A 15,413-nucleotide genomic window follows, 5' to 3' on the forward strand; every position below is an offset into this window, starting at 1 on the left:
TTCTTCCGATAAAATAAACTAGCAGCTCAATGTTCATGAGTAATCTGAAAATAACAAACCCATGTGTGAGTGCCGCAGAGGGGAAAAAGAATTCAATAAGGTAGGAGATTTTCCCTTATGCAGAAAACAACACATGGGGGCAATTTCAGCATGTGGAATTTCCATCTCATTATATTGGCAAGTACAGGGTTTGCTCCCTGCAGAATGGGCGAGGGAAAATTTCTCTCTGATACCAGTGGATTTTCCTATGGCACCCTTTCCCCACAGCACAGTAGGAGTGAGTAGGAAACCAAGTGTGGGTTACTGCTGTTGGAACAGTGTTACCTCATAGTTTGATACACAGAATCAGAGTATCCAATAAAAAGCTGTACTGATCCCTTGTGTGCTATCATAAAGTCATATGTTCTGTATGCTCGACAGATGTTTAAATCAGAACTCTGGCATTTCAACAAGCCTGTGTGCACTTGGTTGTTTCATCCCTTCTATCTTGGGCAGAATACCAGCCTATATGAGTCCTATCTGCTTTAAGCATAAGATCAAGGAGAGCATTAAAGTAGTGTTGTGTGTGTGTGTGTGTGTGTGTGTGTGTCTTCTTAGAAATGTACTTTGAAAAGGCTGGAGATAATGGAAAACTAAAGTCACAGACTCAAGAGTTGCCTTAGCTTCTTTTATTTATACCCCCCTCCGCTTCTAAACTACAATGCTCTGATATTCACTATAGCTGAATGAAATTGCTATTACTTCTGTGGGATATTTGTGTTTAAATTGGTAAAGTAGAGGGGACCCTAGATAAAGGAACCATAGTTTTAGAGGAGATGAATTAATATAATATAGCTTCAGTAAGATTTTGCTTGTTATAAATAACAGAAGACAATAATATTTATATCCTTCATATAGCATATTTACGTACAATATGTAGTCGTATAATTAGTTATGGACATGGTTTTCATTCCATTATACATAGCTCACTTGTTCTTCTGTTTTATCAACTTCATTCTCTGTGAGCAGGAATGTGTCTAGTAGAATGGCTGACGATGACTGGATTGGTGAGCTATGAAGCCTCACTGGGCTCTGGTACATAACGGGACTAATTCCATTTCGCATCCCGTGCATCATAAAGAGTTTGGAGTTTTCTGCCATTGAGTTTCTGAAGGAGATCCTGCTGGAGCATTTCCGAAAGGCCTTCATTGGCTTTCCGGTCCGATAATTGCAGGTGATGTACCTGCCGAAAGCCTCCCTGAAAGTCTTGTTGAAGAGCGTGTAGACCAGAGGGTTCACCCCTGAGGATACATATCCTATCCAAACAAATATTTCCATGAGCCTTTGAATAACTTCCTGGCTACACGAGTCACACAAAACAGAAGTTATATTTGTTATAAAGAATGGGCACCACATCAATAAGAAAAGAAAAAATACAATCCCCAGGACTTTTGAGGCCCTTTGTTCATTGCTGATGGTCTGCACAGACTTCTTTCCAGCAGTGGACATTCTGCGTATGAACATCTCTTCGTTTGTGCTGGGCAAAACCTTATCCTTTCTGGAGCCATCTAACATGGCCACCTTTTCAGGCGATGAGCCGGGTGTTCCATCCTGTTGGAATACTGTAGACACGGTAGACCAAGTTAGGCGCTGAGGTGGCTTGTTGATCAAGTAGGCCTTCTTACGTAGCACTTGTATGGTCAGAAAGTAAGTGACTATCATAATTGCAAGCGGAACAAAGAATGCAGCTAGTGACCCATATAGGATGAAGTCACGAAAACGATCGGGTGTCAGGACACATGTGATGTTTGTGGACGTGCCGTCTCCATCCTCTATACCTCTGATCGGGATTGGAATGGCAATGCCTACAGAAGAAAAACAGAAATAGTTCAGCTTGGTATCCTCTTCAATCTCTCACTTGGTTTTGCATCTTCAGAGTGTCCTAAGGGAGCATGATATGAGAGAGCTACACTGAGCAAGTGAGCACAGCTGTGTCTGTAGTTAAGAATATTAGCTGGAGATTTGGGTAAATACAACTTTAATAAATTCAGCAAGCTTGGTATTAAAAGCTTGCCTTGTTTAACTGAGGGTGACCCCAACACTTAAACAATTCAGGAATCAGGGTAGACCTTAATATTAATTTAAACTCTGGAGCAGTTGCAATACTGAAGTAACATTTTTTCCTACTATCTCCTACCCTTCCTGAATGTAATTTTTGGGGTTTCTGAAGACCTGATCCACAAAATAGACACAATTTGACTCTATTTAATCTTGAAGCGCATCAAGTGATAAGACTCAGTCAGCCAGCAGCCTTTCACCTGAGCTGACTCTCTTGAATATACAAGTGGTTAAAGTGATGCAATGTGTGCTCAGTATAGGTTTGTTGTTTAAAGTCTCTTGGCTATTTAGAGTCTTTAAATGAAGCTTTGTTGTTTTAACAGTTTTTTAAAAAAATACCTCAGAGGGCTTGTCTTAAATTAATTTTCTCTAACGGAAATTACAGTCAGTATTTCTATTGGTAAAGATCTATCTGACGATAAAAACAGGTTCCTGTCTGATGAAGGTTGTTCGTGCTACTCTCTACAACACCTTTCAGTAAGATCTAGGGATTTACTGTACTTCTGCATTCCCCAGCATTCTTAGTGGTGTCGGTTGAAAGCTGTGAAATGACCTAGCCTTCAATCACTTGATCCCTTCCTTAATAACAGACACACCTTTGGAAACAGCAAAGATTTAAAACAAAGACGGACTCAAATTAACCTTTGAGTCAAGAAGCCGGGGCTCAGCCGTTGAGTACTTTTTATGATAAGAAGAAAGGAAGAAGTACAGTGCTGATTAATAGAAGTAAATCGGATATTAAAAGGTCAGCTTCTAAGTATCTTGCCTCCACTGGAATTTCCTTTCTCCTGTTAAAGTAGAGAGAAATCTTTTCTCCAGTCATCAAAGAAGTCCTCAGTGTATTCATATTGGGAGTTCTCTTGTTAGGGATACATACATGCATCCGATGAAGTGAGCTGTAGCTCACGAAAGCTTATGCTCAAATAAATTGGTTAGTCTCTAAGGTGCCACAAGTCCTCCTTTTCTTTATACGTAGGTCAAGAGCATAGTTATAAATTCTTTTCACCTATGCTGTATCAGTAGCCTAAGTTACCCAGAGAAAACAGTTTATGCTCCTGGCAGGGTGTGGCTCATTCTGTGTGACATTATTTGCTTTTCTAGCACCGCTTCTGTATCTTACTGTCATTGCAAACGAGTTATCTGAACTAAATGCTTTAGCTTCTCTGATCTCTGAAACCGATGTCTGAAATTCCGTTTTGTGCACAAACGTATTAAAGATGAGCCATATGCCATATACAGAGAATTCAGAAAACACTTAGAAGTGTATATAAACCAGGGGTTCTCAACCCTTTTCTTTCTGAGGCCCCTCTGACGTGCTATAAAAACTCCACGGCCCCCCTATGCCACAACATCTGGTTTGCTGCATATAAAAGCCAGGGCTGGGATTAAGGGGTAGCAAGCAGGGCAATTGCTCGGGCCCTCAAACCACAGAGGGTACCAAGAAGCTAAGTTTCTCAGGCTTCTGCTTCAGCCCTGGCTAGCAGAGCTCAGGGTTCTGGGCTTCAGCCTCATGCTGTGGGGCTTCAGCTTTCTGCCATGGGCCCCAGCGAGTCTAATGCTGGTCCTGTTTGGTGGCCCCCTGAAACCTGCTTGCGGCCCCCCAGGGGCCCCAGACCCCTGGTTGAGAACCACTGATATAAACCATTACATTTTGCATTTCACTTATAAATAGATTTTTTTTTTAAACACTTAAGCTTTGACTTTTTGTATCTTGACAGCACACCTTAATTTCTGAAATGAATGTTACTGGGAGCTCACTTACTCGAATCCGTGATTGAAAGATGAAATTTTTACATAGTTATCCCTCTTTCTGCACAGCTTTAAAACAAAATTCTCAACCCTATTGTCCAGTTTTTTTTCTCCTTGGGTAGTTTTAAATGAGGCAGGAATTTCAACAGCAACAGTTTCAGGGCTTAAAATCAAATCTGTAACTGACAGGCATCAGATTGCCGGCACTGGAACCTAAAGTCTCGCATCCCTAAAAAAGATACAACATAAGCAGCTGCAATGCAGTCCACCCCATGCTGCCCCTTCGTGTGTTGCATCCTTCTGTGGGTGGGAAAAAAAATCTTTGAACTTCGTTCCTATTCAGTCCTTGACCTCTCCAATAAATCTGCCAGCTAGTACCTGTTAAATGGATTTTGTGACCTAGCCACCTGCTCACTAGGAAATGGACCGAGATCAGCTCAGTTGATATAGGCTGCCATCAGCTAGTACTTTGCCATTTGCAGTCTTGCCCCAGTTTTGAACTAATGATTTAGTAGTGAAAGGGTTTCTCTCCCCTTTCCAGTATCAAAAACCCCACTTACCTATTGAAATGAGCCACACCACAGTTATTTTGATGAGAGCTGTAGCCCGAGAGTTGTATTGACTGGCCTGGATTGGCTTTTTTATGGCAATATAACGGTCCAGTGAGATGGCACAGAGATGCATAATGGATGCTGTGGAAAAGAGGACATCAAGAAATAGCCAGACAGGGCACAAGTCAGGTGGAAGAGGCCATGCGTTATCTGAAAGAGAACAGGAAAGCTATTAGGTTCATTTCTAATGTCCTTTGAGTGTTCAGTGTGTATTTTCTCCTTCATGCATGTCATAGAAGCCTCTTAATAAACTCTTTGGAACCATACCTTACTCCATACCTGTCCTCAGACCTTTCTCTCCTCTCCTTTCTTCCTTCCCTTGTTTTTCTCTTTAGCTAATCCCCCATATGATTCCCCCCCCACACCCCCAAATTCCCCTGCCGAAAATGGTAGAACTAATGCTTGCTGCCATCGCAGTGATGTCTTGTATATTATTTCCCTTTCTCTTTGTCTGTCTGTCTTGTAAACTCTTTGTGGCAGGGACTGTCTACAACTTTGTACAGTGTCTAGCCCAATAGGGTGCCCTGATCTTGGTTGGTCCCCAGACACTACTGTAATAAGCATGATTAACAACAAACCATGTTGATTGTATTTCATGGTTACTATCTCCATAAAGTCCACTGGATTAGAGGTATATTTAACAATGGAGAAAATAAGTGTTGACTTGTCTGTCATAGCGATGCAGAGACATGGCTTAAGTTCCAGGGTTGGGGATGTCTTGAACAGTCTTTCTAGTGCATACAGTTTTATAATGAAAGGGTTTGCTGTGTCACTGAATCAGGTGTGTGGCGGCTCAACAGGACTCTGCCATCAGTGAGTGGATACCTATTTTTAATCAAAAGAAATTGACTAATTCCCCTTCACATCATTTTCAAGAGCAATAGCTCAGGCTTCTACACACAGTCTTAAAAGTTGTATTTTTGACTAGGGCTAATCTGCTTTAATGTTATCTGTGTAAGAAGTAAAATAGTCCATCAGCTGCTTTCTGTTCAGGATTGGGACGTTCACTTTGTATTTTCACCTTCCAAAGGGTTGGTATTTGAGAGCTGTGTCTTCCCCAGTGAAGATCTCATAAATATTTTCTCCTCTGAACATCAGCGAATGGACATTAATGAAGCTCTATTGAGTTTTTTTTATAAACTAATTGATCTCATTTACAAGTGGTTTGTGTCACAAGCCACTGCTGCTGGGTGGCTGTTGAGTTTAAAAGGTGCATTAGTGTTTTGTATGTATATGAACATACTGATCTGTAGGTGCAGTTAAGGTACTGCCAGAAAATCATCAGCTCTTTGTAGAATGATGGGTTAAACATGTTTAGTTTTGAACTCCCTGCTGTGAATAAACAAGGACTGACTGTCCTGAGAACGTTAAATGAACTCATGTAGTAACTGAGTCTGTTATTTTATCAACGGTGTAATGTTGCAGCAGTTTAAGATTTGAAGCTTGATTTCGCGCTGAGACTATTGTGAAATGATATGGTGGTGCAGTGGCTTTGAGTTTCAAGCAAAGGGGAATGGGGAAAATTGCGTTGAAACAGGCTAAATTACGCTGGTCTGCCCTGATGTATATGTTGAGACTTAGCCATCTGGACAAGGAAAGAAATGGATGGAGACTGAGAATATTACTGCACCTCTCCTAAAGCGGTGAGCTCCAGGTGAGATTGCAATAGGAGGTCAGGCTTAATGGAAAAAGATTAACTACTTTTGAATAAACTAACCACAAGTCTTGATATTCAGTTGCATGATTCCTGAGTATCAGACAGAGTGGAAACTTAGTTACAGAAAATAATTTAAAGTTGATTAATGAAGTAGGGTGCAGATATATGGAAAAATACATTATTAGAGCATTCAACACACATTCACTTTTACCTTTCTGTGCACAATTTCATTAGGCTGTAAGATGTATCTTTTTTTTTTTTAACCTCAAAGGCCTGTCGTGCAGTCATTCAACCAACTATGTAAGTCAGCATGCCAGAAAAAATAAGTAGTTAAAACAACCAATTAATTTGGTATGTTTGGAATGCTGAGCTTCTCTCTAAAAAGGCAAGAACTCTACTATGGCTGAAATAAGTGAAGTTAGCACAGTTCTGACGATGAGGTGTGAACTGCAAACGTGTACATTTTGCATACTAAAGGATGTTCAGTTGGCATTAATAGCTGAATTTCAAATGAATGATTCAGTGTTTCCTATCAAAAGTCCTTATACAGTACTCCTTAGATGGTATCTCTTAAATGGTAGCCTTGCAGAGAGGGGACATGTGCGTTGCAGTAAAATGGATTTTCTTCATTTTCAGTTAACCCGTTCCTTACAAAAGGCATCCTTTAATGCATGGCAATGGAGCTGTCCTTTCCTTGTTCTGAACTCAAGTTTTTTTGTATGCAGTGAAGCCCTGAAAATTTTTACAAGATCTGCAAAGCTTTTAGTAATTGCTGACCACAATGTAAATGTAGAAACCTTTTTCTGTTTATATTTTTCTTTGATAGAGGGAGGAGAGGAGTAGCAGCCTCTCATATTATGAACTTGTGTAAGATATGGTTTTTCCACCAAAAATTACTCGAGTTTTTGAATACAGTAGTTGATGAGAAACGAGGGATATAGTCATCCTAAATCTTTGTTTGAAACAAAATTACAATTTTAACACTGTCATTTTGTAGTTCTGTATTAAGAATTGCTCAATATGATCATGGTTCTCAACCTTTCCAGATTACTGAACCTCTTTCATGAGTCTGATTTGTCTTGAATACCCCAAGTTTCACCTCTCTCAAAAACTGTTTACTTACAAAATCAGACATAGAAATACAAGTGTCACAGCACACTATTACTGAAATATTGCTTACTTTCTCATTTTGTCCGTTTGAAATTTTAGTTTGTACTGTCTTCACTAGTGTTTTTTATGTAGCCTGTTGTAAAACTAGGCAATTATCTAGAGGAGTTGGTGTACCCCTTGGAAGACCTCTACGTACCCCCCAGGGGTAAGTGTTGCCCTGATTGAGAACTAGTTTGCTAGATTAATAACGTGGCATCTCTTGCTGTATTCCTTAATCTTGTTGATTTATTTGCAAATACGTGTGATAAAAGATGAATGCTGTGAAATGACAAAAAGAATGAGGAGTACTTGTGGCATCTAAGAGACTAACAAATTTATTTGAGCATAAGCTTTCATGGGCTAAAACCCACTTCATCGGAGTGTTTGAGGACCATTTTTGGCTATGCTCTTTGCTTTGCTGGTCTTGTTACCCTGGGTACTAATGTTTGCTTCCCAATCTGGCACTGCCAACAGGGCCCTTTCAGTTACCTGATCCTGCCATCACTTAAATCAGTAGGCATGGGTTCTCTCCTCTGTATCCTGTAATATTAGGTACATACAAACAATCCTAGTATATAAAACAAAAAATAATTCTCTACATGATTCTCTACCATTTTGGGGCAAATTGCCCTTTAGAGAATCCTGACCAAGACTGGCAGACATGTAAGAATGTGTTGAAGAAAAATATTTGTTAAAAATAAATCTCTGCCTTCCAAAAATATATTTAATGGTTGCATTTTCATGATCTCCACCTCTTCAGGTACATAGTAGAGTTTTCTATCTGTGAATTGTCATTTCAGATATTTCTGAAACTTGGGGATTGGGAGAGGAAACATAATAGAAAGAGCCTTCCTCAAATACTTGTAAAACAGTTTTCGATCCTTGAGCATTATAGTAACCTGTTGGATAAATGTATTATCCCTGTGTGTAAATATTCATAAACTCTGGTTTGAAAGTAAAACTCGAATACATGAAATAATGGAGCAGGGAGGTCAAGTTTTTAACAGGTCTGGTTTAGTTTGGGCTTTTAGAAATAGTGATTTCTCCCATCACAAATGTCTGTTTTGTCTGGGGCAAATAATTAGCTGTGTGTTTAAAGCTTATTCTGTAATGCTGCCGCTTGGTAATAGGAATGTAGATTTTTTTTTTAAAGGTATGTAAATTTTTAAATGTCTCAATTACTTGTGTTTTTCTTAATAAAATATTCCTGATTTTGGAGCTCCAATGTTCGGTTTTTTTTGGTTTGTCTTGAGTAAACGATGGGTTTTTACAGACAATTTCTGGCTTTGATTTACTGAAATGAGGAGGAAAGCTTTATAGGGAATATGGGTTTTCAAGGTAATCCTTAAAACTAGATACAGTATAGAGGAGCTGCTCCTGATTTAAGCCCTTGAAAGGTTCTTTGAATGCTTATGATTAGATGGCACTAATTATGTATTCATATAAGTGAGATAAAGGAAGTCCTTCACATAAGTGTTGGAAATTATTATTTTCACCTTTGTTGTAATGTGCTCTATAGTCTATTGAAATTTGTTGCCTGTAAGGGATTTCATTACGAGTCATTTTGTTGATGTAAGGTTTTTTATTGAGGTGGAAGTTTGACTTTTTTTTTTTCTTTCATATCGATGTAAGCTCAGGCTTTATTTTAGAAGTTACTGCGTGTGTAGCCTCTCAAGTACGGTTTATCCTGATGACAATACTTGATGGCGGGGCCTTCATTGGCTTTGATTTCCCAGCTGCTTTTCTTGCTTTTGTGTTCAGCTTGAATGATTACATTAAATTTTCTTGATCCATATAACTAAAATTGTAGTCGGGGAGAAGTTATTTACCAAAGTACCTTTATTTAATAGTTAACTAAAGATGCTTTTTATTAAAATTGTCCTGAAACTTTTTTAGTTTCCTTCCGTCTTGCAGATTTTGAAAATAGTCAGCCATCCATGAAGTTGGTCTGATCTCTTTTGGTGATATTTCTAGAGTCTTTTCACAATTGTTTACTTTCTATCTTCACTATATTCCCATAAATGAAGGGAAAATGAATGATTTGCAATGTAACCTAACTATAACTGGCATGAGAGTGCTTGAGATTCCCAGTTTTCTTGGGTGATGGACATTATAATAGTTTACTGCTCAGAAAATCGACATATTCTTTTATTTTATTTAAAGGATATTTTGTGCCCTTGAAATACATCAACACTAGGAATACTGATTTCTTTTTTTTTTTTTTTTTAAGTTAAAGGAAAATCATGATATACTCTCAACCAGCTCTCTCCCTAAAATCTCAGGTACTGAGCTTCCAGCCTCAAACCTCATAGAAAAGAGAAGGATCTTTACACAACAAATCCTGCATCTTGCCAGGGGTTAGATTAGATGACACTTGTAGTGTCTTGCAACCTTATGATTCTCCTATCCCCTCTCCCACAAGTACTTGTTGATTGTATTTGCAGATCAGTAACAAAACCTTTGTTAAAACAATGAGAAGTCCTTGTGGCACCTTAGAGACTAACACATTTATTAGAGCATAAGCTTTCATGGGCTATAGCCAGTGGTTTCAAATATTATTAGTGGAGACAACAGAGCATACTTCCATTTACTAACATGCTAACCTGTTAATGAAAGCAGTGCAAACAGTTTAGCAGTTCAATAAAAACAATGAACAGTTCACACATTCTGACATTTTAAAGTTTGTTTTTTTTTAAATTAAAGCCACCATATGCATTCCATCAGCATTGAAATATGGCTCAATCACTCACTCTGAAGTTTAAATTATTTCATTTAAGAACACCACTATAGTAGTGAAGTTGTTACAGGTCAAATGTGGAAAATGAGCCTCTATTACTGGAACAATTAAGTTTATTAGTGTTAACTTTTGTAAGTATTTGCTGTGTGGAGTCAGTCTCTGTCGTGGATTTTACATTTAAACATATTGTTGCATGTTACCAGCAAAGATTAAAGTGATTGCTGCTGCTGCATTTTAAATAGTTCACACCTTTCCCCACATATCTGCCATGTAATTAGATACAAGTCAAAAATCAGAGACAAAATATTTGTATTCTGTATCAATAGCTGGCACATGCTTATTTCACTATTATGAAAATGTTCTTGTCTGAAAACATGGGAAGGGTAGATTTTAATTGGCCGCCTCTGTCAGTGATTATTATCTGTTGTTCAAATAGTTATCTGGTTAATAAACCTTAGATATTGTGGTTTTGTTATGTGCTTAACCATCTTGTTCCAGTCCAACAACCCCTAACGTTTTGCTCCTGGTCTGAACTTTCTATAAAAACCTCAGCATCTTCCACCAGCTGCTGAGGAGGCAAAATGTTTTTCTATTTTGATGCCAAGGAGACATCTTATAGAGGTAATTTCAGTGTTTAGCATTGGTCAGTTATGTGAAGCGCCTGCCATGGCCTTATTACACCCATTTAATTATTTTTAATTTTACTTTTTTCTTTAAAACATCCTGCAACATGAAAGATGCTTTTGTTGAATTCTAAATTAAGATTCCTAGCATGTTTTAACCTTGGTTACAACAGCGTTAGCTCCGGATTAATTGAGAGATTAAGTAGCAATAAAAGAAAAAGTAGGAAAATTAGGCAAAATCGGTTATTGGGAGACTAGTGAAATTCAGAAAGATAAAGTTTAGCTTCGCATTGTATTGGCTGCTATTCGGATTTGGCTTATTATTTATGATGATTTATTAATAATTTTCTGATTCTTTAAGGTGTCTTCTTTCAGCCTGTATTTCTTACACTGTCTTCTGTTCTGTAAATGAGGTATTGGGAAAGGGGATTAGTCTTATTTGAGCTTTTTTTAAAGAAAAACTATGAAAATTTTATATTAAGATCTCAAAATTTTGTGTACATTTTGAAACAGATTTTTTTCTTTCCAATTGGAAAACTGTATACTAGTTATGCATAGTCATTTTCTAGAAACTGTTGCTTGAAAAGAACATGCCCCTTATCTTTACTGTGTTGATTGTTCTGTAGTCAGTTTGACATCTTTATATATTGAGTAACACTTTATATAGAGAAACTAACCGTGAGGCATTTTTATGACTTAAAAGAAATTGTCACCAAATTGACAGCAGTCGTTTGTGGAGAGGTAGGTCTGCTGATTACCTCTATGCATTTAATACTTTAAATTTGTGTCTGCTGTCCCAAGGGCAACCCTTAGAGATTTAATATAAGAACACAGAACTTCTGCTGTCTGTCATTAGTTATGGATCAGTGGTACACTTTACCTCAAAGATTTGGTTACCAGCATGGGGGTATTGCATGGGGTTTAGTTGACAAAATAGACACAACATCACTGTAGCTATTATACATCTGAATATTTGCCAAATAGATTTAAAAAAAAATTACAACTAAAAAAAAATTTTAAGCACGTTTAAACAACAACAACAAAAGAAAAACCATTCAGAAAATTTCCCATAAAATTGTTACCAAATTACGTATAAATACAACATTTTAAATAATAGGTCCCTGAAAATATGAATGTTTTTGTTAGTCATTATGGAATAAACAAGAAAATGTCAAACTCCAGCGTATAATCTCATCAAAATCTGTTTTATTCCTCATGAGTCAGGGTAAATGGAAACCTGGATCTCTTGCATCAGGTGCACAGATGGCCTGATATTGGATTAGCTGGACAGATGGACCATCTCTCTTTGGAGTGCATTATGAATTTTGCCATTTCCCTAGGGCAGTTGAAAAATCAGTTTTCTTGCAATTGACACCTTAGAATTGTTGCCGTCAGTGATCCCAGAGATTATCTGAAACGTGCACCTGGGTTATATAAATGATACCGAAAATTGTTCTCACTGAGTGGTACCAACTCCTTGTGATATGGTGAAAAGCTATTCAGTCCAATGCAACTATCCCAAACTGCTTAGCACTTCCGAAAGAGAAAATTTCTATTATGAGTATAATATCTAAGGAGAGTGGATGTTCAGCATTGCACTGCCAATAATCATTCACCCTATACCTTTTTTCCAGTGTGTGGTACCTGTAGTTGCTCCTCAGAGATGTAAAATTCTTTGGAGTTGTTAGCTTCTCCAATAAAGGGGTGGGAGGCAAGGGAAAGGATATTCGTAGTAGATTTGTTTAAGCTTGCGTCTTGAGAAAATGTATCTTATAATTAGAGGTAGGGGGAATTGAGAAGTGTTTAGCCAGATATGCTCACAGAAAATAACATTATCACAATTAAGTGGGGTAAGTAAACAAGCAGTTGTCCTATTTAAAGTATATTTAGCATATTTGCTCCACTTATGGAAGCTTGATGGCAGGAACAAATTAAAATACTTACCAAACAGTATGATGATAAGGGCAATCGGCATCACAAACAATCCAACCAGCAAGTCTGCCACCGCCAGGGACATAAGGAAATAATTTGTGGCATATTGCAACTTTTTCTCCAGGGACACAGCCAGTATAACAAGTATATTCCCCCCAATGGTGGGGATTATAACCATTAGGGTCAGCAGAGCTGCCCACCGTGGTCTATTCCCCTGTTCGTCATTCAAATAGTTCTGTTTGAATTCCCCTGTTACTGAGAGCTGTGTCAAAGATCCATTGCCAGATCCATACCCGTTTAAGGGATAGGACGTCTTTGTGCCCAGCAGGATGTATTCAGGAATTGAGTTTTGCTCAGACATTTTGTAAGATATAGCAGCTGGCTGTTCCTCTCTGGTCCGGTACGATCCTGAAGGAAGGTCAGCATGGTCAGTAAGGTAAACCGGTCATCTGATGCTGTGATATGCTGCACCCATGCCAGAGTGTTGGATCTAAACTTGTATTCCGTTCCTTACTGCATGCACGTTCCTCTTAAAAATGAAAGTATTGACTCTGGCTGGCAGGGTCCAGTGGTCTGATTACTCTTCTAGAGAAGCTTAGGTTTCAGAAGGGTTTATGAGAGAATTCAATGGCTGCGAGAAGGCGACAGTTTTTAGCTTCTTGTGTCTTCCTATAGCAGGAAATATGGTGTGTGAACTTGCATGCCGAAAGCTTCCCCCTACATACAAAATATATAGATTGCATCATTTTTATTTACAAAGTGCAAAAACCTGATGCTTATGCTGTGTATGTACAACTCTTCCTCTGAGTGTCTAGTCTATATTAGCATGCATGTAGACAGAGTACAGTACCTATATTTCCCCTGTTAAGAATCCTGTTTCCCCAAAGAGCTATCATCCCCCAGAGCATGGTTGCGAATGATATAGAAGATTTCTTTAATGGCTACAGTCCCTCATTTATCAGATGTAGGTCAGAGAGCAGCTAACAGTAAAACACTGGTGACTACATCTCAAGAGAGTCATAGACAATTTATGGAACTCGAACATCTTAAAGTTACTCATTATTTACATGGGAGGGACACGTAAAATCCGCACTGTTTGGAGCTCCTTTCTTTAAGGCTTGAGCAAGACTTTAATTAAACACAGCTTCCCCGAGCTCTAAACTCTGCTGAAATCTTATCACTTGCTTTTCCCTCTTACAAACAGACACTTGAAATAGCCATATGTTTAAATATTTTCTAGATTTGGTTCATTGCAGGTTTTCTGTGAAGAAAGCCTTACCTTAGATTTCTCTTGGATTTTGTTTCCCTGAGGGTTCGAGAGGGATAAATTTCTTCTGCAGTTTGATCTTCTTTTTCATCACATGCTGGATTTCAGCACATAATTTTTTAACATCACTTTCTAGAAGACAAGTTTTTCATTCCTCTTGGAATCTGCTTAAAACAAAAACCTTTGTCCATGCCTTTCCATTTGTTTTTAAACATCAAGATTGAATTTCTTCTGTTTTTAAAGTCAAGTTCTTTGTGTGTATTTTCTCCAACTGGTATTGAATGGAGGGGAAAAATAATTCTTGCCACATTGTTTGTTTGTTTGTTTTTTAAAAAAGCAAAGTTCTTGGTTTTCCGCTTCTCCTGGTCTTTTGGGGATCTTACTTACATGCTTAATGCATGTCTCTTGAGTGTTTCACAGTTCTTCTCCTGCCTCTCATTCTGTGTGCAGTTTTCTCTGCGTTTGTTAGCAAAACTTGCCGTCTGCTGCTATCGTTGTTTGTTGATTGACTCATTCCAGTGCATTCAGCTCCAGTGATTGAAAACAAGGAAATAAATGAATGGGTTTTTTTACAGCTGGAAAAGAGCCAAGGAAGGTTATTTCCTTTTTATTTATTTAGTGCTCCAGACCTATAGCGTACATTCCTTGTCCCTGTGTCTGGATGTGCAGATGCAGTGTATGACCACACTTCACATTACATTATACAACTGTATTCAAAGTAGTTCTCGGCGCGCGCGCGCTCTCTCTCTCTCTCTCTCTCTCTCTCTCTCTCTCAACATGAGCACAGTTAACCCTGGAAAGTTCAGAGTTAGTGTAAACTCTTCTGTTAGTTTGTTAGGCTTTGAAGTGTTTTAACATATCCTTTTAAATGCATGCACTGTCACTTTAAGCCTTCCTAGATACAGCTGCTTTTTATTACTTAAGAGTATTTTCTATTCTTACCTTCCAACACAGTTGAAAGTTGTTAACTTGATCATACATCCCATCAATAAAACAGAAATTGAATTTACTTCTGAGGACAGCCACATGGCAAGGGTGTAATAATCAGACATAGGTTAGGTCATAGATTTCTACAGTTTAAGGCTGAAGGGACCATTAGATCATTTAGATCAACTTGTATATCACAGACCATTAAATTTAGTGAATTGCTTATACTCGTCGTGCTCTGTCAGGACCAGGTCCCCAGTGAATCATGATTCATTCTGTATTAATTTTTAAAAATTGCATTCACTTCCTGGAATCCACATAGGTGACGAGAAAAATCTGCTGTAAATAAATTATGGAAATAATATGACATTTTTTGGACCTGAACAGCAACCTCTTAAGATTAACAGTGCACATTACAGATAAAGTAGTTTAGGATTTCTTTATGTCAAAGAAAAGGTTTTTGTCGTCCCCCCCCCCCCCCCAAGTTAATACTTGCTGGTTAATAGGAGAAAAATAAAATATGCATACTTGTGTTTTAACCATTTCATGTCCTATTGCTCAGTTCATAGAATCTGTTTGTAGTATATTCTTTCCACCATGTTAATTCTGTACATTCATATTGTATTACAGTGATGGTTATATAGTACTAATATGCTCATATTTT

At 38.1% G+C, this 15,413-nt stretch overlaps 2 protein-coding genes across 2 annotated transcripts in view; one reads left to right on the plus strand and one right to left on the minus strand.

Moving 5' to 3' along the window:
* The window catches only part of PSMD1 (proteasome 26S subunit, non-ATPase 1), a 120,140-nt gene that overhangs the window by 41,458 nt on the left and 63,269 nt on the right, over positions 1 to 15,413 (plus strand). The gene's annotated exons all lie outside the window — the stretch shown is intronic.
* Positions 645 to 14,536, minus strand: HTR2B (5-hydroxytryptamine receptor 2B). The gene is made up of 4 exons (XM_074962877.1): positions 13,835 to 14,536; positions 12,568 to 13,272; positions 4,407 to 4,607; positions 645 to 1,844 (listed from the first exon to the last, which is right to left on the minus strand). The coding sequence occupies exons 2-4, from the start codon at positions 12,914 to 12,916 to the stop codon at positions 955 to 957; spliced, it is 1,440 nt and encodes a 479-aa protein (XP_074818978.1). The 5' UTR covers positions 12,917 to 13,272; positions 13,835 to 14,536; the 3' UTR covers positions 645 to 954.

Source organism: Natator depressus, chromosome 9 (assembly GCF_965152275.1).
Source record: "Natator depressus isolate rNatDep1 chromosome 9, rNatDep2.hap1, whole genome shotgun sequence".
NCBI lineage: Eukaryota > Metazoa > Chordata > Testudines > Cheloniidae > Natator > Natator depressus.